This window comes from Hemitrygon akajei, chromosome 18 (genome assembly GCF_048418815.1).
Source record: "Hemitrygon akajei chromosome 18, sHemAka1.3, whole genome shotgun sequence".
NCBI classification, from domain to species: domain Eukaryota; kingdom Metazoa; phylum Chordata; class Chondrichthyes; order Myliobatiformes; family Dasyatidae; genus Hemitrygon; species Hemitrygon akajei.
In genome coordinates, this window is record NC_133141.1 from 53254514 (window position 1) to 53277334 (window position 22821).

At 39.8% G+C, this 22821-nt stretch overlaps 1 protein-coding gene across 1 annotated transcript in view; it reads left to right on the top strand.

Moving 5' to 3' along the window:
• The first annotated feature begins 1066 nt into the window (after positions 1-1066).
• psmc5 (proteasome 26S subunit, ATPase 5) overlaps positions 1067-22821 on the top strand; it is a 38449-nt gene continuing 16694 nt past the window's right edge. Inside the window, exons 1-7 of the mRNA XM_073071681.1 lie at positions 1067-1211; positions 9097-9182; positions 10254-10325; positions 12199-12268; positions 13276-13373; positions 14956-15012; positions 20729-20959. Of these exons, the coding sequence (XP_072927782.1) occupies positions 9177-9182; positions 10254-10325; positions 12199-12268; positions 13276-13373; positions 14956-15012; positions 20729-20959 (534 nt within the window). The 5' untranslated portion in view covers positions 1067-1211; positions 9097-9176. The remainder of the gene's footprint in view (positions 1212-9096; positions 9183-10253; positions 10326-12198; positions 12269-13275; positions 13374-14955; positions 15013-20728; positions 20960-22821) is intronic.

The window sequence follows — 22821 nt, forward strand, 5'->3', positions numbered from 1 at the left end:
GGACTAAATGACCTAATCCTGCTCTTGTGTCTTATAATCTTATTAATTTTTGTGGTAACTTTGAGGGATCTATGGACATGTACCCCGAGATCCCTCTGTTCCTCCACACTACTCAGAGTCCTGCAAGTCTCTGCCTTCAAGTTTGACTTTCTAAAATGTATCACTGCACACTTTTTCAGACTGAACTCCATCTGCCACTTCTCTGTCCAGGTCTGCATCTTATCATTGTCCTTTGTACCCTATAACAACCTTCCACACAATACCACCAATCTTTGTGTCATCTGCAAATTTACTCATCCACCCTTCCACTTCCCCACCCAAATTATTTATAAAAATCATAAACAGTAGGAGTCCTAGAACAGGTCCCTGCTGAACACTACCGGTGAAGAGCAAACAAAGCACATGGATATGTTTCCATTCCATTCCTCCCTGGCAGAAGCTGCCTGCAGCTCCACAGCAGCTCACAAATACTCATCCATGTTGATGAAGTGTACACAAGTGTGGACTTTATCACCTGGAGAGGACCTGTGTCATAAACAAGTCTCGCTTTGAGATGTACAACTAGGCTGGTTATCATATTCTGCCTGCATGATGTACAATTGAACAGCATTAACATTGCATTTTCTAATTTGAGGTAAACTGTTTTATGTCTTTTCCCTTTTTCTCTCTCCTGACCTACCCAGGTTCACACACACACCCTTCCTTCCAACACCCCACCCCCTCCATGCTACCTACTCCACCCACACACTGAGTCTGCCTCACCCCACTGATCCTGTCTGCCCAATCACTTACTTTATATGGTTCCACTCTTCACCTTCTTTCTGATCAGATTCCATTACCGGCAGCTCTTTGGTATCTCCACTAATCACCACCCAGTCTCTGCTGCGACCTTCACCCTTCCATCTTCTACCTTACTCCATCTACCAATCAACTCATCATCACCTGAATCGACCTATTGCCTGCGAGCTCTTGCTTCACCGCTCCCCTCATTCTTTATACTATCTCCCCCTACTTTTTTGGTCTATGGAGGGCCTTGACCTGAAACATCAACTTTCCATTTCTTTCCACAGACACTGTCTGAGCCGCTGAGTTACCCCCACCAACTCGTCTTATTGTCTCGCTTTAAGACGCGCGGGTCGGTCTCGCTTTAAGACGCACCGCTTGGGCCCGTCTCGCTTTAAGACGCACGCCGGGCTGTGGTGCCGGTTTGGGTGAGTTGATGGTACTGTTTATGAGTCTGGGGATGGATCGGGAGGAAAATATCGGAGGTTGGGGACGGGGGGTGGGAAGAGCGGAGGTGTGGGAGAGGGAAGTAAGGGAAGGGGAAGAGGTAAAACGGAACGGAGGAGGTCGGGCGTGTGTTTGCCGGCAACGTTTCGCCGGCCATGACTTGCACTTAGAGCCCGAGGCCCGGATGACTAGGCCTACCTCGAGTGGTGGGTTGTGACGGGCCCTTGTAGACCCTGGCCGGTGTAATTGGCTGTGGGCGAAGGCCTCTTTCTCTGCCTACGATGTGGAGGCTGGTTTGCAGCAGAACCAAATAAACGGGTTGATCCCCGGCCTCAACTGCCGACCAGGGCCGCTCTAATCCGTCTTTACGCTGTCACAAATGTAAATGCCTCTAAGTTTATAATTTCTCCTACCTGAGTTGTTTAGTTTTGTAATTTATGCTACAAGGAACGCCAATACGGTCAACTCATCCTCATCGTTAAACTCCAGGGCCCTTGGATTTTTTTGGTATTCGTTCTCTTTTCAGAGCTTTCTTGTGATATAACTAAAGCAATATGCACCTCACGGCTGCACAGTTTAATGTTCAGCAGTGTTGAAATGAAATGGTCTGTATGAATGGCAGTTTTCCACTGCATCGTGATACATATCACAGTAATGTACCAATTTCTAGTTTAATATCTTTTTGCTTTTCATGATGGGCTACCTGCTTGGGTGCATAATGTTGTGTCTGTGGATGTCCACAAGTGTGCCAGGGGAGTTTGGGGTTGGCAAACTGAGATAGAGCTAGTATAGAGCTTGTATAGAGTTTAATACTGAGGTGACGCTGATATACGATGAGATAATGATTGGGTTGCTGTAGAATTTTCAATGGTGCTGTCCCAGTGTCCCCACTGTAGGAACATATTCATTGGTGGAATTTGGATCCATCGTATGCAGCCATGAAATCGTTTCCTATGAATACACTGCTACCTTGTAGAGTGCTGACCATGATATCAACACTTTTTCTTCAGTCTAAACTTCAAAGTATATGCATTGTCAAAGTATATAATCTGTCGCCATATTAATTTTATTGCAGCCATTAGTCAAGTCTGCGCTGCTATGATAATAAATCATGGTTGATTTATTATCTTTCTCAACTCCATTCTCCTGCCTTCTCCCCATAACCTTTGACACCCTTACTAATCAAGAACCTATCAACCTCTGCTTTAAATATGTGCAATGACTTGACCTCCCTAGCCATCTGTGGCAATGAATTCCACCCTCTGACAAAAGAAATTCTTTCTCATCTCTGTTCTAAATGGGCATCCCTCTAGTCTGAGACTGTGCCCTCTGGTTCTAAACTCACCCACTATGGGAAGCATTGTCTCCACTTTCAATTTAGCTGTACTGTATCGTTTGGGTACAGTAAATAAAGATCAGGTGTTAGTTAAAATTGTACGAACGTAACAGCAAAACGTTGAATATGGTGCAAAGCCTTTTGGGTTAAGAGCAGAGAAATGCACCGGGGGGAGGTGATAGGCAGGTGAGGAGAAAAGGTAAGAAGCCGTAGTGAGGAATAGAAGAATAGGGGAGGAGAAAAAATCATCAGAAGGTGATAATTAGCCATAGGAATCAGTGGGTTTATATAATATATAAAATTAGCAGACAGTTTGTCTCTAGAAATGGGGCCAGAGAGATTGAGAAAGAGAAGAGAGGTTTCAGAAATGGACCAAGTGAATTTAAATGCAGGGTGGAAGCAGGAGGCAAAGTTGATGAGCTCAGTATGGGTGCATAAAGCTGCACCAATGTAGTCATCAATGTAGCACAGAAAGAGTGGAGAGCATTACCAGGGAAGGCTTGGAACGTGGACTGTTCTACGTAGCCAACAAAAAGGCAGGCATAGCTAGGGCCCATGGATACCCCTTGAGTTTGGAGAAAGTGGGAGGAGCCAAAGGAGAAATTGACAGTGAGGACCAGTTCCATTAGAAGCAGGAGGGTGGTGGTGGAGGGGAACTGGAATTGTTACTTCCCTTGTTCCACAAAGAGTATATTCTGTGCTAATGCCAAAATATTATCACATTAACCTTGGATGTAAGGTAGTTTTAATTGCTAGCACTTGATATATCTTTGCTTGTTTTGAATAGAAACTGTAGTAGTTTTATGCAAAGTAAAATCATACTGTGGAGTAAAAAAAAATTTCGAGGCCACTATTCAGCACATATCAGAATTCAAAATGGAGTATCTATGAAATGTTGTTTGGAAGGGGACACTAGCAGGGATGACAACAGAACAGTAATGGCTGGAATTTCTGGAAGCAGTTTTGGAAGGTGCAGGATAGATACATCCCAAAGAAGAAGTATTCTAAAGGCAGGATGAGGCGACCGTGGCTGACAAAGAAGTCAAAGCCAATATAAAAGCAAAAAGAGAGGGCATATAATATAGCAAAAATTAGTGGGAAGTTAAATGATTGAGAAATTTTTAAAAACCAATAGAAAGCAACTAAAAAAAACCCAGAAGGAGAAAGAGATGAAATATGAAGGTAAGCTACTCGAGTAAAAGAGAGGCGAGAGTAGATATAAGACTGCTGGAAAATGATGATGAAGAGATAGTAATGAGGACAAGACAAACTGAATAAGTATTTTGCATCAGTCTTCAGAATGCATACTAGTATGCCAGAAGTTCGGGAGTGTCAAGGGGCAGAAGTGAGTGCAATTTCTGTCAGTAGGGAGATGGCGCTTGTGAAACTGAAACTGAAAGGTCTGAAGGTGGATGAGTCACCTGGATTTGATGGACTACACCACAGGGTTCTGAAAGAGGTAACTGAAGAGAATGTGTTTGCATTAGTAATAATCTTTAAAGATTCAATAGATTCCGGCATGATTCTGGAGGACTACAATATTGCAAATGTCACTCCACTTTTCAAGTAGGGAGGAAGGCAGAAGAAAGGAAATTTTAAGCCAGTTAGCCCAACTTCAGTGGTTGGGGAGATGTTGGAGTTCAAAAGGATGTGGTTTCGGGGTACTGGAGCCACATGACAAAATAGACCATAGTCAGCATGGTTTCCTTAAAGGAATATCTTGCTCGACAAATCTGTTGGAATTCTTTGAAAAAAAACAAACAGGACAGACAAAGGAGAATTAGTGGATGTGTAATACAAATGAGAAAATCTGCAGATGTTGGAAGTGCAGGCAGCACATGCAAAATGCTGGAGGAACTCAGCAGGCCAAGCAGCATCTATGGAAAAGAGTACAGTTGATGCTTTGGGCTGAGTTGAAGTTCTGATGAAGGATCTTGGTCTGAAACGTCGACTGTAGTCTTTTCCATAGATGCTGCCTGGCCTGCTGAGTTCCTCCAGCATTTTGTGTGTTGGTGGATGTGTACTTGGATTTTTAGAAGGCCTTTGACAACGCGCTGCACATGAAGCTGCTAAACAGGACAAGAGCCCAGGATGTTCTAGGGAAGGTACTCACATAGATAGAGCATTAGCTGATTGGCAGGAGACAGAATGGAAATAAAGGGATCACTTTTGGATTGGCTGCCGGTGACTAATGGTATTCCACAGGGATCTGTTGGGTGCGCTTTTTATGTTTTATGTCAATGATTTGGATGATGAAGTTGATAGCTTTGTGACCAGGTTTGTGAATGATACTCAGATAGGTGGAGGGGCAGGTAGTGTTGAGGAAGCAGAGAGGCTGCAGAAGGACTTAGACACATTAGAAGAATGGGCAAAGAAGTGGCAGATGGAACACAGTGTCAGAAAGTGTATGTCATGCACTTTGGTAGAAGGAATAACAACCTAGACTATTTTCTAAACGGAGAAAATTTAAAAAAAAATCCAAGGTGCAAAGGAGCTTGGGAGTCTTTGCAGGATTGCCTAAAATTAAGTTGCAGGTTGAATCGGTGGTGGTGAAGGTGAATGCAATGTTAGCATTCATTTCAAGAGGACTAGAATATAAAAGCAAGATTGTAATGTTGAGGTTGTATAAGGCACTGGTGAGGCCTCACTTGTATTGTGAGCAGATTTGGACTCTTTATTTAAGAAAGGATGTGCTGACATTGGAGAGGGTTCAGTGGAGGTTCACAAGAATGTATCAGGGAATGAAAAGGTTATCATATGAGCTGCAATTGAAGGCTCTGGGCCTGTACTCACTGGAATATAAAAAATGGGGGGGGGGGGGGAGGATCTCATTAAAACCAATAGAGGAACATACGTTTAGAAAAGAGGTGATGAGGAATTTCTTTAGTCAGAGGATAATGAATATGTGGAATTTGTTGCCATGTGTGGCTCTGGAGGCCAGGTCACTGAATGTATTTAAGATAGAATTTGATAGTTCTTGGTTAGTCAGGGTGTGAAAGGTTATGGGGAGAAGGCATGAGAAATGGATCAGCTGTGATGCAATGGTGGAGCAGACTCATGACTAATTTTGCTCCTGTGTCTTATGATCTTATGGAATAATAGTTCGATCACCAGTGCCAAGGGCAGATTGGGAACTGCTTCAGGGATACCTTAAAAAAAAGAAGAGAAGTCAAGTTGGTGAAACTGCAATGTTGGAATACATTCATACTAAGCAGTGTTGATAAACCAAAACAAAATGTTGCATTCTTGCTTTCATTAGGTTGTGGGATGTGGACATCACAGATTATCCCAGCATTTATTGCCCATTCCCTAGTCCCCCTGGAGATGAGTGTCAAATTTGGTGGCTGGGGTTTCAGTTGTCAAATGAGAAAAGGATAGCAGATTTTAATGGAAGATATTAGTGAACCAAATGGATTTTTAATTTAACTCAGTAATTTCATGATTACCACTACAAAGCCTGTCCCCTTCCAGGTTTATTTATTTAATTATTTGAATTTAAATTTCCCAGTATTTGAACTTGTGACTCTAGGTTAAGAGTTGAATGACAGCTTAATGTCTGTTCCACCATACACTGTAATATAGTCCTGCTGCATCTGGTTGTGAATAACGGTAAACAATTAATCAAACTGAAGGAGGACTTTCCAAGAAAATCTCCATTCTCTATAGAAACATGGCCCAGAATATGAGTGTTGACAATGTGGTATTTGTAACCATATTTTGCCAGAGGTGGTAAAATATGGTTATAAATAAGTTGTCAGGCCCTGTGAAAGACTTGAGTTGTAAGAAAAAAATCACCATAATTATGCCAGTCAATGACCACCTCTCACATCCACCCATGATATTCAGCAATATTACTGTTGTTGGGAATCCCACTATCAACGGCCTAAGGGGTCACCAATGACTAGAAACATCACTTGGCTGGCCTATGCCAAGTGACTTGCTTCTTGACACCCCAAAACCTTTTCACATTCTTTCCAGAAGATTAGTATGCATGAGATGCATGGTGAATGGCCATTTGGATTCAGGACCGGCTTGCCTGTAGAAGGAGGGTTGAGGTCGAAGGGACTTACTGGAAGTCTGTGGTTAGTGGAGTTCTGCAGGGATCTGTACTGGGATCTCTGCTGTTGGGTTGTTTTCTCTAGAGTGGCAGAGGCTGAGTGGAGATCTGAGAGAAGTTTATAAGATTATGAGAGGCATAGATGGAGTGGACAGACAATATCTTTTTCTCAGGGTTGAAATGTATAATGCCAGAGGGCATGCATTGAAGGTGGGGGGGGGGGGTAATTTCAAAGGAGATATGAGGGGCAGTATTTTTGCTTAGTGGTGGATGCTTGGAATGCACTGCCTGTAGTAGTGGTAGATGCAGATACATTAGAGACTTCTAGATAGGCAAATAAATGTGAGGAAAATGTAAAGATATGGACATTGTGAAGGCAGAAGGGATTAAGTTATGTTGGCCATTTGATTACCAATCTAATTGGATCAGCACAACATTGTGGGCTGAAGGGCCTGATTCTCTGCTGTACTGTTTTACATCCTATGTGTGGCACAAGTAAAGACCAAGATGGAAAGTTTGCTGTTTGCCTAACTGAGTGCAACTTCAACAGGTTTCGAGGTTGTCCAAGGATCTGTTTGATTGCTATTCCATTGACCATAATGAACAATGCATACCATCAACAAAATGCATTGCAATTGCTCGCCTAACTACTTCTCTCAAACTATCAAGTACAAGGCCAATTGCCCACTCTCTTAGTATGGAAAACTATCACCGTTTCTTTATTGTTGATCTAATTCTTGGAGTTCCAATGTCAGCAGCATTGTGTGAATATCTTCACCAGGTGGATTACAACAGCTCATAGCAGCTTACCACTTCCTTCTTGAGGGTAACTGGAGATGGGCAACAAATGCTAGCCATGCCGCTGATGGCTAGATCCCCAAAAATGGATTAATTAAAACATGGTATATGGCTTTCCTTAAATTACATTGATAATCTGTGAATCATTTTGCTAATAAATCCCTTCAAGGTAATTATACCAAGAAAGATACTGGTGAAATAACATCCATTCCCTGACTACATATTTTCTGTCTTTGAGTTAATTTCCTCATAATATTGCCCAGATGTTATTACTTTTTGTAATATCTCCAGACGTAGCATAGTGTTACAGTAGCCTTTGGAACTGTAACACAGTCCATTTTGTTTGTCCATCCTCAGTATAGCAAATATTCTAGCAAGAATATCTGAAACAGTTTAGTTTCTGGGAACTAATAATCTGGTCAGTCACTAATTCAAATGGAAAATTGTCTGAAATTTCCCAAACTAGTGGGCTGATAAACAGATGAAATAGTTTTTTTTTTACCAGTGTAGTCATATACATTAATAAAAATTCATTAACAACTCATCTGTACAGTGTCAGATTTATTTTTCTTAATTCTTTCTTGAATCAGTGCTTTGAGGAATTATGTGAATTGATAATTCTGCTGCTGGATTGGTTGAGCTGTTCTATTACCCATAGTTTTTGAATTCCATGGTCTGCAGGAACTTGCTACAGTTTTTAACAGTTCCTGAGAATTCCAAGCACAGTTTCTGAAGGTTATTTCAGAACGTTAGTCGTATTCTGTTTAATACTGACTGCCTGGGGATAAAGAATATCAGCACTTGAATGCAATTAAATACATCTTGAGGCGGGTGTTTAAATTTGATGCAATCCATAAGATAGAGGACCTTAGATCTAACTGCCATGGGTGTCCCTACCAGGAGCATAGCTCCAGATGGCATCACTCTCAGGATCTCAGGACCACACAAGCTTCTCCACCACGACAAGGTGACGATCCACGGAGAAGATCGAGGATGAGGTCCCTGACAAGAACAATCCAACCAAGGCCTCAACGGTGGAACAGGCGGATGAGGTTTCTTTGAACTCAACGGCTGTAAAGGCGATGAGGGCTGCAACAAATCCATCAGATCCAATCGTCGTGGTTTCCATGCCATTGGAATCAGTTGGTTGATTTGTGAAGTATTGTGTGCTTCTTGGAGTACAACATCAAAAACACGTTAAACAAATACGCGCACAGGCTGTGGGCCAGATCAACAGAACAAAGACCATAATCTTTGACCTCGGGATAGCCATGACGACGATGGAGGGGGACAAGTCATTCTCCCATGACTTGAAGAACCATTTTGTATTCCGCTTGTGTACTGTCTTTTGCAGTTAAATGGCATTGTGGGATTTACCTGCAAGTTAAAGCTGATTATCCATTTTGGCCCATGCACATTTAAGCTCAATGGCAGGGATAATTATTTTATATATTTAGTTGCTATTTCAATTCATCCAGCACCCTTTTAACACAGAAAAATGCCTCTGAAAGCTCCACAGAGTCATTCAGTGCTATCTGAGCTGGGTCCTTCATTTTCACACATTAGGCCCTGTGCATTTGATTGTGCCGTCGTATTTATGTTCTGATTTTCTTTCTCTAGTGATGTGATTGTAATGGTGAAAGTCAGTAACTATTTTTTCTTTTGTAATTTCTAGATATTATTTTGCTGACTTGATATATCTGTAATTGTGTAGAAAATTGTTTTCCTGGATATTACTCATCAGTCTCCAGCACCATGAGGGTAAGATTTAATGTAAGATATTTGCTTTCATTTGTAAATATGAGCTTTTATTGCAGTTAAGCATTGCACTTCCCTTTATACCCTTTTGCCCTTAATGGATTATCTCTTCTACATAGTTCATCATTCCTAGAATATGGCTTTTATTGTTGGATTAGAATGAGCCTGTTCCACACATATTGTGGCAGTTAATTATCTATTTTCAATTCCCTGTAGGTGTGCTGTTTTGATTATTAATTTGGAAAACTGAGGGTGGTAGTCATTCAATATCCGTGCAATTAGCGGTCCTTCAAATTCAATCTTGAGTTGTAATTGGAAGACGGGAAGCTGATGCTGTAGTGATTTAAATATTAGATCTTTGGGAATTTCTAACCATATTTATATTGCAATTGATCGTACTCTTTGCAATTAATCGTACTTCTAAGAGTACATTATTAGTTAGGGACCTTGTTCAAACTTTTCTCTACAGTTTTTTAAAATGTGCAGGCAATAAGTTCTGAACTCTGCACTTTTTGATTTAGAACAGCTCAGAGACTGATTAAGCCCAGATTTGACATTTGAAAGAAGACACTAATGATTAGGAAGAAAAGTAGAAACAGATACAGGAACATAGTTGGTCTTAAAGTTTTTCCTTCAAGGAATTGCTACTATTCTGCCTTTGTTGTCTGAAGTTTGAAAGCAGAACTGAAATTCTTTTTTTGTAATGTTAGCTCTGTTTAAATATTGGACAGAGTTACGAGACGAACGTGCATAGTTGTAGCTTTTTTGCACTTTCTTTGAACTCCTGTCACTAAAAGTTCTATGCCAAAGTAGTCTGTGCTATTTAGTCTAGAAATCAAATAGTTTTTGTTTACTCTGTGCAAAATGCTTTTGAATTGTTTTTAATAAAGTGCATGTAATTTCAATCAGGCTTGCAAATCCCAGGAATATATTTAATCTCTGCTTTGATATAAAGAACTCTGAAATCTTTTCAGAGCACCCACGCTACTATTAGTATCTTGTGGAATCTTTCTTGCTGTTGCATATATTTTTATTTCCAAAGCTTTCGCTAATATGCATATACTTTGATTTTAGATGGACGTGGAAGAAGGAAAAGGAGGGACAGGCCTACGCCAATATTATCTATCAAAAATAGAAGAACTTCAGGTGATTTATGATATAACTAACATGCAGTTAGAAGAGAGAACTGATTTAAAATATATTTACAAGATCTGGGAGCAACAAAGTAGCTTTTTACTTAAAAATAAGAGGTGCAAACTTTTCCTTCAATGGTGTGGCATATTATAGAAAAGGAAAAGAAACAGTAATTATCAAAAGGAAAAGAAATGGCCTTCAAAAGTGTAGTATTCCTATCAGTCAGTACTGCTGATTTTCAGAGATCTGTATAACGTGCAAAAATTTATTTACTGCTTCACTCAGTAAAAGTACATTGGAATATGCATTGTTGATGAGCATCATTGTGAACAATAGTAATTACTAATTAGTAGCCAAATTATGAAATCACCTTATGAATTTACGTGAATTTATTGTTTGTGCTGTTATCTTCTGTCATTATTGTTGCCTGTTCATTTTGAAATATACTATGGATTGATCAAAGTGGGATTCCTTGGAAATTACTTCTTTAATGATGATATTATCAAATGGTTTTAACAATACCCCTTAGGTACTGTTGGGAGCTATGTATTTGTTCTTTACAAATTATCAATGATGGAATATTTCTAATAAACAATTTTTGAACTTGTTTACTGGCATCCAGTTTAGCATGTGAATCAGTATCATTTCAATTCCCTATTCTCAGTTCCTCTATCTCCACTGCATCTGCTCCCAGGATGAGGCTTTCCATTCCAGGACATCTCAAATGTCCTCTTTCTTTAAGGATCATGGTTTCCCTTCTGCCGTCATCAATGATGCCCTCACCTGCATCTCCTCCATTTCCTGCACTTCGGCCCTCACCCCATCCTCCCGTCACCACAACAGAGACCAAGTTCCCCTCGTCCTCACCTACCACCCCACCAGCCTCTGGATCCAGCATATTATCCTCCGCAACTTCCGCCACCTTCAACAAGACCCCACCACTATGCACATCTTTTCCTCACTACCCCTCTCTGCGTTTCGCAGGGATCGTTCCCTCCGCGACTGCCTGGTCCACACGTCCCTCCCTTCAGATCTCCCACCTGGTACTTATCCCTGCAAAAGTAAGTGCTACACCTGTCCCTATACCTCTTCTCTTACCACCATTCAGGGTCCCAAGCAGTCCTTCCAGGTGAGGCAACACTTCACTTGTGAGTCTGTTGGGGTCATCTGTTGCATCCGGTGCTCCCGGTGCGGCCTCTTCTACATTGGCAAGACCCGACGCAGATTGGGGGACTGCTTCGTCAACAGACAGGATCTCCCAGTTGCCACTCACTTCAACTCTCTTTCACATTTCCATTTGGATATGTCCATACATGGCCTCCTCTACTGCCATGATGAGGCCAAACTCAGGTTGGAGGAGCAACACCTCATATACAGTCTGGGTAGTCTCCAGCCCCTTGGCATGAACATCGAATTTTCCAACTTCTGGTAATTCCCTCCCTCTCCCTTCCCCCATCCCAGTATCACTCTGTCTCCTCTTCTAGCTGCCTATCACCTCCCTCATGGTTCCGCCTCCTACTACACACAGTGCTTTCCCCTTACATTCCTTCTTCACTTTTCCTGCCTATCCCCTCCCTGCTTCTCCTCCCTCACCCCTTGATCTTTCCCCTTACTTGTTTTTTACCTGGCACCTACCAGCCTTCTCCTTCCCACCCTCTGCTCACCTTCTTTATAGGGTCCCTGCTCCCTCCCTCTTCAGTCCTGACGAAGGGTCTTGGCTCGAAATGTTGTCTGTTCATTTCCACGGATGCTGCCCGACCTGCTGAGTTCCTCCAGCATGTTGTATGTGTTACTTTGACTACAGCATCTGCAGTGTATTTTCTGTTCAGTATCATTTCGAAGTTGTAATATTCCTTCTCTCTCTCTCTCTCTCTCTCACTCAAAGCTCATTGTTAATGATAAGAGCCAGAATCTCCGACGTCTGCAGGCTCAAAGAAATGAACTTAATGCCAAAGGTAATTAAAATCGCTATAAGAACAATATTCAGTGTGGTTCTGTTTCAGTGGCTTGAGTGTATGTCATGCCTCATCTCATCAGTGCAGATTATTTTGGATCTGAATTCTGGATCATTTGGCTATCAGTGCTGCAAAGGACTTTCTTAATGTGTTGCAGTTCTGTCCATTATATAGCATTTGCAGTGGTTCTTGCAACAAATACAGCAAGATACAAATTGTTCTAGGGACACCGACTGTTTGTAAGTGGTAAATGCAGTTGAAGTTCATGTGCTATTGCTCATCTATTGGCCTCTTTCCACTGAATTTTGATACAATTTCAAATCCACCCACACAGTTCCATTTTGGATAGCATGTAGTTGTGATATGTTAAGGAAATGCAGACAATGTTATGGACTTTGATTTGTTAAGTTAATTTTAGTAATTATTGTGAGGTTTGTTTCAGCCCAGTATTTTGTTATTAAGCTGGAATAGTTATTAAGCTAGAACAGCAAGTAAACAAAGTGAACAGTAGATCTGTACTTTGTACTATAATTAATCAACAGAATTCACATGGGAGGAGTTCAGAATAAAATACTAAACTTAGTTTGTGAAGAGACTGACAATTTTGAGAGGCCTGTGTGATGTAAAGTAGCCATGATTTATTTGAATTTGAGAAACTATATGTTAATATTTTTATTCTGTGAAAATATTATATTTTGCTACAGTCAAGGGAGGTGGTACAGGAGCCTAAAGACTCAACTGATGATTCAGGAATAGCTTCTTCCTCTCCATTATCAGATTTCTGAACAGTCCTTGAACCCAATAATGCCACCTCATTCATCCTTTTTTTTTGTAGTATTATTTTGTAATTTTATGTCTTCGTTCTGTATTTCTGCAAAAAAAATTAATACAAGACCATGACAATAAACTTGATTCTGATAGTATAAATCTATGAAATGAATTTAATCTGAAATTTTTGCACAGTTACTGAACTTTGAACTTGTATAATTCTTAATTGTTTCTTGTAGTGCGCATGCTGCGAGAAGAGCTACAGTTGTTACAGGAACAGGGATCATATGTTGGAGAGGTGGTTAGAGCTATGGACAAGAAGAAAGTGCTTGTCAAGGTAATTTTGCAGTTTCATTTGCAAAAGGGGGCATTAAATTTTATTCATCAGGAAACATTTGATAAAATGAATGCTGAAAAATTAAATTCTCAGTTGCCTCTGCAGAATATTCTGTTTCAGAAACTGGCATTCATCATGTGCATGATCCATTCAACTTGCAATTATTGAAAGCTACTGAGTGTGCTAGGCTGCTGCATGACACTTTAATGCCCAAATTAAGAATGGAGTTTAAATTCAGAAATAATTTCACATCATTAAATTTATAGATTGGCATTTCTTTTTTCCCCTCAATATCTTCAATAACATTAGTGAATGGAGAGTGTGGAAAAGATGGACTTATGTTATATATTTGTGCATTTAATTTAAATTGTGCAGTTTGAATATGTGTGGCATTCAAAAGAAGCTCTGCTGGTGGGATATTTTTCTTCTGCTCCAGCTGCTTTACAGCTAATAATAGAGGAAAAAGTAATGTTAACAACATACCTGTTGCAGCTTTTGTAATTTTTCTCAGTTGCAAAAACATTAAACTGTGAAAGAGAGCAAATGAGAGGGATTAAGATCAGAATTAATTTTTTAAAAAGCTGAATTTTGTAATTGTTTTTGTAATAGAATAGATATTTCCAGTAGATTTCATGGCAGGATATTCTAAGTTTCAAGACCAATGTGAACTTGCATAATTTGGAAAGATGTTGCTATTTTCTCTAATCCATGCCTTAACTTTAATTTCCCATTGTATGTTGTTTGCCCTTGAACCTGAAACATTGAAACCTGCTTAATTCTAGAAATATATGGTGCACAATCCATTTTATAGTATTAGCCAGGATGATGGTTGCCTAACATACCTTGTGTGTACCTGCCTTTTACTGTGGAATATCAAGATGCATCCTAGCTCCATTTATTCCTGTTTAGTTTTATGTCTTTGCTATATTATGGTTGACTTCACTGCCCATTCTTTTTGCAGCTGTGTCTGATGGCAGTGTGTGGTCATATAACGGTTGATGAACCTCAGCTTCCTGTGCTCTAGTTTCTTTCTCAACACTCATTGTGGTCAGCCTGAACATGTTGGGGAGTGGAATGTCATGCCCTTGTTTTGAAGATAAGACTTAAAAAAAAAAAAATAAAAAAAAATTCCTCACTTGTCTGAAGGATTGGAAACCATAGTAAATGACATTTGGTTGTTTAATCAAATATTTCAACTTTGAAATAACTGGAATGGATAGGAACTGATGGTGGGTATGCAATCATCATGTGAAACCACCTCAAATATAATAATCATATTCTATTTTAATTTACATGCAGTGTATAGGATATGTATTTGATTATTAAAGATTTTATTTTCATCATACTGTTGGAGCTATAGCCTGCTGCTTTATGAAGTGTAGATTTTAGTTTGCACTTACCAGATGTTAATATCTACCAAAGAATGAGTTAAAATTGGACAATGTCTTGCCTTATTCTACTGTTCATTGTTTTAAATGCTTATCATATCTTTTCATCTTAACAATGGTTATGAAGAAAATAGAAATGTGTATACGTTTTGTTTTATACTGATTTTAATCTTGAATCTTGTTTTTCCCTTCAGGTTCATCCAGAAGGAAAATTTGTTGTGGATGTTGACAAAAACATTGACATTAATGATGTAAGTTTGGTATTTTGACAATAGTTATTTTTATGTTTTTCTTGGAATTAAATGTCAAATCTAAGCATCTGTTTGGATAAGACCATAAGATATAGGAGCAGAATTAAGCCATTTGGCCCATTGAGTCTACTCCACCATTTGATCATGGCTGATCCATTTTTCCCCTCAGCCCCAATCTCCTGCCTCCTGTCTTTCTCTTCTCTCCACCCCCCCCCCCCCCCCCCCCCCAAACCCTTCATGCCCTGATGAATCAAGAATCTATCAACCTCTGCGTTAAAGACTTGGCCTCCACAGCTGTCTGGCAACAAATTCCACAGATTCACCACTTTTTGGCTAAAGGAATTTCTCTTCCTCTCCGTTCTAAAAGGACACCCCTCTATTCTGAGGTTGTCCCCTCTGGTCTAAGGTGCCTCTATCATTGGAAACATCTTCTCTGCAACCACTCTAATGTGGCCTTTCAGCATTCGGTAGGTTTCAGTGGGTCACCCCTATTCCTTTTGAACTCCAGTGAATACTGGCCCAGAACCATCAGAAGCTCTTCATATGACAAGCCTTTCAATCCTGGAATCATTTTTGTGAACCTACTGTAACCCTGAGGTTTGGCCAGCGTATGTTTGTCAAGGGTAAGACAGCCTCTGGCCCAGCCAAACTGAGAAAACTTGTTTGTGTGGATGTTGTGTGATGTGTTACCCGGTTACCAATCCAAACTGCAAAATATCAGACAGTACACTGTATGCAATTAAACGATTGAATTTTATAAATCTTAATCTGACTATAGGGTTAGTAAAGAAAATAAAAAGAAAAAGGGCCCATTTTAATGAAACAGTCTAAAGTGCACATTGGAGCTCATGGAATCATCCCTTCATCCCCAATTGACCACCTTGGAGCATCGCTGACCCATGGACCCTCGCTCCGAGTCCACTCCGTCCAGTGGTCTACCAGTTCTTTCCATTTGCTTCTCTTTTCATCTCTCGTCGACAAAAGACCGCGAAATCCCTGTTCCCAGACCCACAGAAAGAACAACATGCTTCTCATTGACTAGCATGCATTCCAAAGCCCCCATTATCTCTAGTCATAACTCAAACATTGCTGCTACGGAGAAACCATTACCTTAGCAGTGAAACCTTACAGCGTGTTACACTTCTTTGAACCCTCTCCAGTTTCAGAATGTTCTTTCTAAGGTAAGGGGCCCAAAGCTGCTCACAATACTCCAGTGAGGCCTCACAGTGCTTTATAAAGTCTCAACATTACATCCTTGCTTTTACAGTATATTCTAGTCCTCTTGAAATGAATGCTAACCTTGCATTTGCTGTCCTCACCACAGGCTCAACCTGCAAACTAACCTTTAGAGAATCCTGCACAAGGACTCCCAAATCCCTTTGCGCCTCAGTTTTTTTGTAGTTTCTCTCCATTTATAGAAAATAATCTATCCTTCTACCAAAGTGTGTGACCATACACTTACTAACACTATTTCATCTGGCACTTTTTTGCCCATTCACCTAATCTGTCTAAATCCTTCTGTAGCCTCTCTACTTCCTCAAAGCTACCTGTCCCTCTGCCTATCTTCATATCATCTGCAAACTTTGCAACAAAGCCATCAGTTCCGTCATCTAAATCATTTGCATGTAATGTAAAAAGAATTGTCATGCAGGATCAATTATTATATAACCATATAACAATTACAGCACGGAAACAGGCCATCATGGCCCTTCTAGTCCGTGCCGAACGCTTACTCTCACCTAGTCCCACCGACCTGCACTCAGCCCATAACCCTCCATTCCTTTCCTGTCCATATACCCATCCAATTTTACTTTAAATGACAATATCGAACCTGCCTCTACTGGAAGCTCGTTCCACACAGCTACCACTCTGAGTAAAGAAGTTCCTCCTCGTGTTACCCCTAAACTTTTGCCCCCTAACTCTCAACTCATGTCCTCTTGTTTGAATCTCCCCTACTCTCAATGGAAAAAGCCTATCCACTTCAACTCTTGTCTATCCCCTCATAATTTTAAATACCTTTATCAAGTCCCCCCTCAACCTTCTACACTCCAAAGAATAAAGACCTAACTTGTTCAACCTTTCCCTGTAACTTAGGTGCTGAAACCCAGGTAACATTTTAGTAAATCTCCTCTGTACTCTCTCTATTTTGTTGACATCTTTCCTATAATTCGGTGACCAGAACTGTACACAATACTTCAAATTTGGCCTCACCGATGCCTTGTACAATTTTAACATTACATTCCAACTCCTATACTCAGTGCTCTGATTTATAAAGGCCAGCATACCAAAAGCTTTCTTCACCACCCTACCCACATGAGATTCCACCTTCAAGGAACTATGCACCATTATTCCTAGATCACTCTGTTCTACTGCATTCCTCAATGCCCTACCATTTACCATGTTTGTCCTATTTGGATTATTCCTACCAAAATGTAGCACCTCACACTTATCAGCATTAAACTCCATCTGCCATCTTTCAGCCCACTCTTCTAACTGGCCTAAATCTCTCTGCAAGCTTTGAAAACCTACTTCATTATCCACAACGCCACCTATCTTAGTATCACCTGCATATTTACTAATCCAATTTACCACCCCATCATCCAGATCATTAATGTATATGACAAACAACATTGGACCCAGTACAGATCCCTGAGGCACGCCACTAGTCACCGGCTTCCAACCTGACAAACAGTTATCCACCACCACTCTCTGGCATCTCCCAACCAGCCACTGTTGAATCCATTTTACTACTTCAATATTAATAGCTAACGATTGAACCTTCCTAACTAACCTTCCGTGCGGAACTTTGTCAAAAGCCTTACTGAAGTCCATATAGACAACATCCACTGCTTTACCCTCGTCAACTTTCCTAGTAACCTCTTCAAAAAATTCAATGAGGTTTGTCAAACATGACCTTCCACGCACAAATCCATGTTGACTGTTCCTAATCAGACCCTGTCTATCCAGATAATTATATATACCATCTCTAAGAATACTTTCCATTAATTTACCCACCACTGACGTCAAACTGACAGTCCTGACAAAGGGTCTCGGCCCGAAACGTCAACATCGCTTCTCCCTATAGATGCTGCCTAGCCTGTTGTGTTCTACCAGCATTTTGTGTGTGTTGTTGTTTGAATTTCCAGCGTCTGCAGATTTCCTCGTGTTGCTCAGGCCTATAATTGCTAGGTTTACTCTTAAAACCCTTTTTAAACAATGGAACAACATGAGCAATATGCCAATCCTCTGGCATCATCCCCGTTTCTAATGACATTTGAAATATTTATGTCAGAGCCCCTGCTATTTCTACACTAACTTCCCTCAAGGTCCTAGGGAATATCCTGTCAGGACCTGGAGATTTATCCACTTTTAGATTCCTTAAAAGTGCAAGTACTTGCTCCTCTTTAATCATCATAGTTTCCATAACTTCCCTACTTGTTTCCCTTACCTTATACAATTCAATATCCTTCTCCTTAGTGAATACCAAAGAAAAGAAATTGTTCAAAATCTCCCCCATCTCTTTTGGCTCCACACACAGCTGTCCATTCTGATTCTCTAAGGGACCAATTTTATCCCTCACTATCCTTTTGCTATTAATATAGCTGTAGAAACCCTTTAGATTTATTTTCACCTTACTTGCCAAAACAACCTCGTATCTTTTAGGTTTTCTAATTTCTTTCTTAAGATTCTTTTTACATTCTTTATATTCCTCGAGCACCTCATTTACTCCACGCTGCCTATATTTATTGTAGATATCTCTTTTTCCGAACCATGTTTCCAATATCCCTTGAAAACCATGGCTCTCTCAAACTTATAACCTTTCCTTTCAACCTAACAGGAACATAAATATTCTGTACCCTCAAAATTTCACCTTTAAATGACCTCCATTTCTCTATTACATCCTTCCCATAAAACAAATTGTCCCAATCCACTCCTTCTAAATCCTTTCGCATCTCCTCAAAGTTAGCCTTTCTCCAATCAAAAATCTCAACTCTGGGTCCAGTCCTATCCTTCTCCATAATTATATTGAAACTAATGGCATTGTGTGATCACTGGACCCGAAGTGCTACCCAACACATATCTCCGTCACCTGACCTATCTCATTCCCTAACAGGAGATCCAACATTGCCCCTTCTCTAGTTGGTACCTCTATGTATTGCTGCAAAAAACTACCCTGCACACATTTTACAAGCTCCAAACCATCCATCCCTTTTACAGTATGGGCTTCCTGGTCTATGTGTGGAAAATTAAAATCCCCTACAATCACAACCCTGTGCTTACTACAAATATCTGCTATCTCCTTACAAATTTGCTCCTCCAATTCTTGCTCCCCATTAGGTGGTCTATGATACGCCCCTATAAGTGTTACTACACCTTTCCTATTCCTCAATTCCACCCAAATAGCCTCCTTAGCCTCCCTATTATTGATTTAAAATATTAATTCTGTTAAGTTCAATGAAGGTAATTGAGTTTAGAAGCTACTTCATGAGCATATGATTTTTTTCAAAAAAGTACATATCTTGTTTAACTTATTAGAAATTTTATTTTAAAATACTTTGGCTGCCTTACCTTCAAACCAAAATCTTGTGCGAGTTAAAACTCACAAAGAATAGTAGTCATATTCAGAAAAACAACTTGTGTTTCTAAATAATGTGTATAAGAATGGCTATTAGATGAACTCAGGTTTAAGATACTGGCCATGGAGTGTGAGCTATAAGTCATTGTTTTAAAATGATCAATTACATGCTTTTTCAATATGATAATACCTATACCAGGAATTGGATTGTAGATGAATTTCTCACACCACTGCTTGTCGTGTGTGCTTCTGTGAATTCTATGCACAGAACATGCTCAGAGATACCATTGTTTGTTTTTATTTACATAACAGAATTGACATAAGTTTTTATTGTCTTGATGAGTTTCAATTGCAGTGCTTTCAGCAGTTCAGAACTCCTTTTATTGAGCATTATTTTGCATGTGAATTTATTTCAGCAACAAATACACAATGCTGGAGGAACTTGGCCTGATGAAGGTTCTCGACCTGAAACATTGACTGTTTACTCTTTTCCACAGATGCTGCCTGGCCTGCAGAGTTCCTCCAGCATTTTGTGTGTGTTGCTAGGATTTCCAGCATCTGCAGTTTTTCTCCTGTTTGTGATTTTAATTTATTTTGTGTAGTTTCAGAACCAGGATAAGCAAAAATGTAAGTTTAAAAAGTGGAGAGAGTGCAAATTGGGCTGTGTTTTTAAACTGGTGTTCTCACAAGCTCTTGGTTTAGAAAATGTATACAGGATATCTAAGTTCTGTAATTACAAAACTGATTTGGATTTAAACCACTGTTTTGAAAGTCTGACATGTATTGAGAGATTCTAACTCAAGTTTATCAGCTAAGCTTGACTTACTGCTTTGCAACTCAACATGAATGATCTAATACTGCTTCTGTGTCATTAAGCTATTGTAGTTAAATGGTTGCATTGGTGACTGTGATGGAGTAGACATAAAGGAGGTTCAAGTTTGAGACCAGCTGTCTAATATTTTTCTATAGCCATAAGATGTTGGAAAGTTGTTGGCTAACTGATATTTGTTTAATTTTCTTCTTTTATTTCAGTATCAGATGGCTTATTGTTTCATTTAGCTTGTTTACTATTTCATGATTATTGTTGTCCAGGAATTAACTGGAATTTCTTTTAACTGGCTGTAACTTGTATGTTCAAAGGTAACTCCTAATTGCCGTGTAGCTTTGAGAAATGATAGCTACACACTTCACAAAATACTGCCTAACAAAGTGGACCCCCTGGTGTCGCTCATGATGGTTGAGAAAGTTCCAGATTCTACTTATGAAATGATTGGTGGCTTAGACAAACAGATCAAGGAGATCAAAGAGGTTATTGAACTGCCAGTAAAGCATCCTGAACTGTTTGAAGCTCTTGGCATTGCTCAGCCTAAGGCAAGTGCACATTTCCCTTTATCTTGTGCCTTTTTTTTCCCTGTTCCCTTTTTAATACCTGTTTGAAATACAAGTAACCTCTCAATCAGTGCACATGAATTTGTGAATATGTGTTGAGAACGGATGGAGCTCAAATCAAAACTTTATTGCCTGTGTACATTCATGGTCAGGGAATCTTGAACTTTATAGGTCAATGTTGTGGAGTGACAAATAATAAAGTTTGCCATCCACTAAGCTTTAATTATGTCACAACTTGCTTTAATATCTCTATCACAAACATGGCTAATTTGATATATACTTAAATTGAACCAGTTGTTTGGCTACTTCTATTCTTGTGTACTTGAGCTGTTTAACAATATAGTGGCAGGATCTAAGAAGGATGATTAAAATCTGTGATATTGGTAGGGTAGATCCAGAATATAATGTCAAATTAAACCATAAAAGAGAAAGAATGAAAGGTTAAATTTCTGACAAATCATTTCATAATTCACTTTTTGTGGTGGTCAAATTGGATGGGAGAGGAAAAAAGTTTTTTGGTCATATGTTATGAACGTTGAATGTGCATTATGATAGGAAAAGGGTGAAGCTTTCTCATCCTTGTGTAACTCTCAGTTTGGCTAGCGGCTTAATCTAGGAGAAGACAGCTCTCAGCCTGGCCTAACTTAAAAAATCTTGTTTGGGCGGATGCTGTGCGATGTGTCCCGTTACAAATCAGTACCACGAAATAGTAAACGGTGCGCACACAATATGCGATTTATCGATTGAGCTTTATAATTCTTAATTTGACCATATGGTTAGTAAAGAACCAAAAAAAGAAAAGGGTCCATTCTCATGAAACAGCGAGCACAACATTGGAGCTCACTGATAATGGCCATTCGTCCACCATCGACCTCCTCTGAACGTTGCTGACCTTCGCTCCAAGTCCACTCCGTCCAGTGGCCTGCCAACTCTCTCCATTCGCGTCTTCTCTCCTCATCTCTCCCCGGCAAAAGACCACGAAATCCCTGCTCCCAGACCCACAAGAAAGAACAACGTCCCTCACATTGGATAGCCCCACATTCCAAAGCCCCGTTATCTGTAGTCATAACCCAAACATTGCTGCTACAGGGAATACCATTACACTAGCAGTGAAACCTTACAGCGTGTTACACTTATGTATAACAGACTGAAAGAAAGAAAATTGTAACTGTCCCGCACCCCACGCAAAATAAAGATGAACAATGTTTCAGGCAAGCTCAATGAACTTGTAAAAACAGTGTTATGTAACATTTTGGTTAGACTTATTTCTATGCTACATGTGGTTATTATGAAAAAAAAAGTCCTTTAACTTTTCATATTGTTTCAGCTGCATACAAACAAAAAGTGCATTGTTTAGTTTGGATGGTGGTATTGAGCATTGATGTTTGGTACTCTGCTGCTGAATCTCATATCAGCATTTTTATCACAAAGACTTCCATTTTAATTTATTGAATAAATTTATAATTAACAAGCTAATGGTGAAATGCTACAATTTTCCCCTTCTTCCCCTACCAGCATTGCTGTTTATTGTTTGAGGTTAAACAGCCTTATGGAGATGATATTTACTGATAGATTCTGCTTTTACAGAGGTGCAGTATTCAAGTTGTCTTGAATTGTTCCATGTTCACATTCGGTACCTTGGAAGGAAGGGGATTTTAACACTGGAAAATTGTATAAGGGAATTAGAAAAGTTAGAGCTTGAATGTGAAGAGTATTTTTTTCCTCTTTTCATATTTTAAATCTTTCAGAAGTATAATTTCAGAGGCTTTTCCCTTATGAATTATCAACTACCGTAGATGTCGGATTATAAGCCGCTACTTTTTTCCCACGCTTTGAACAGCTTT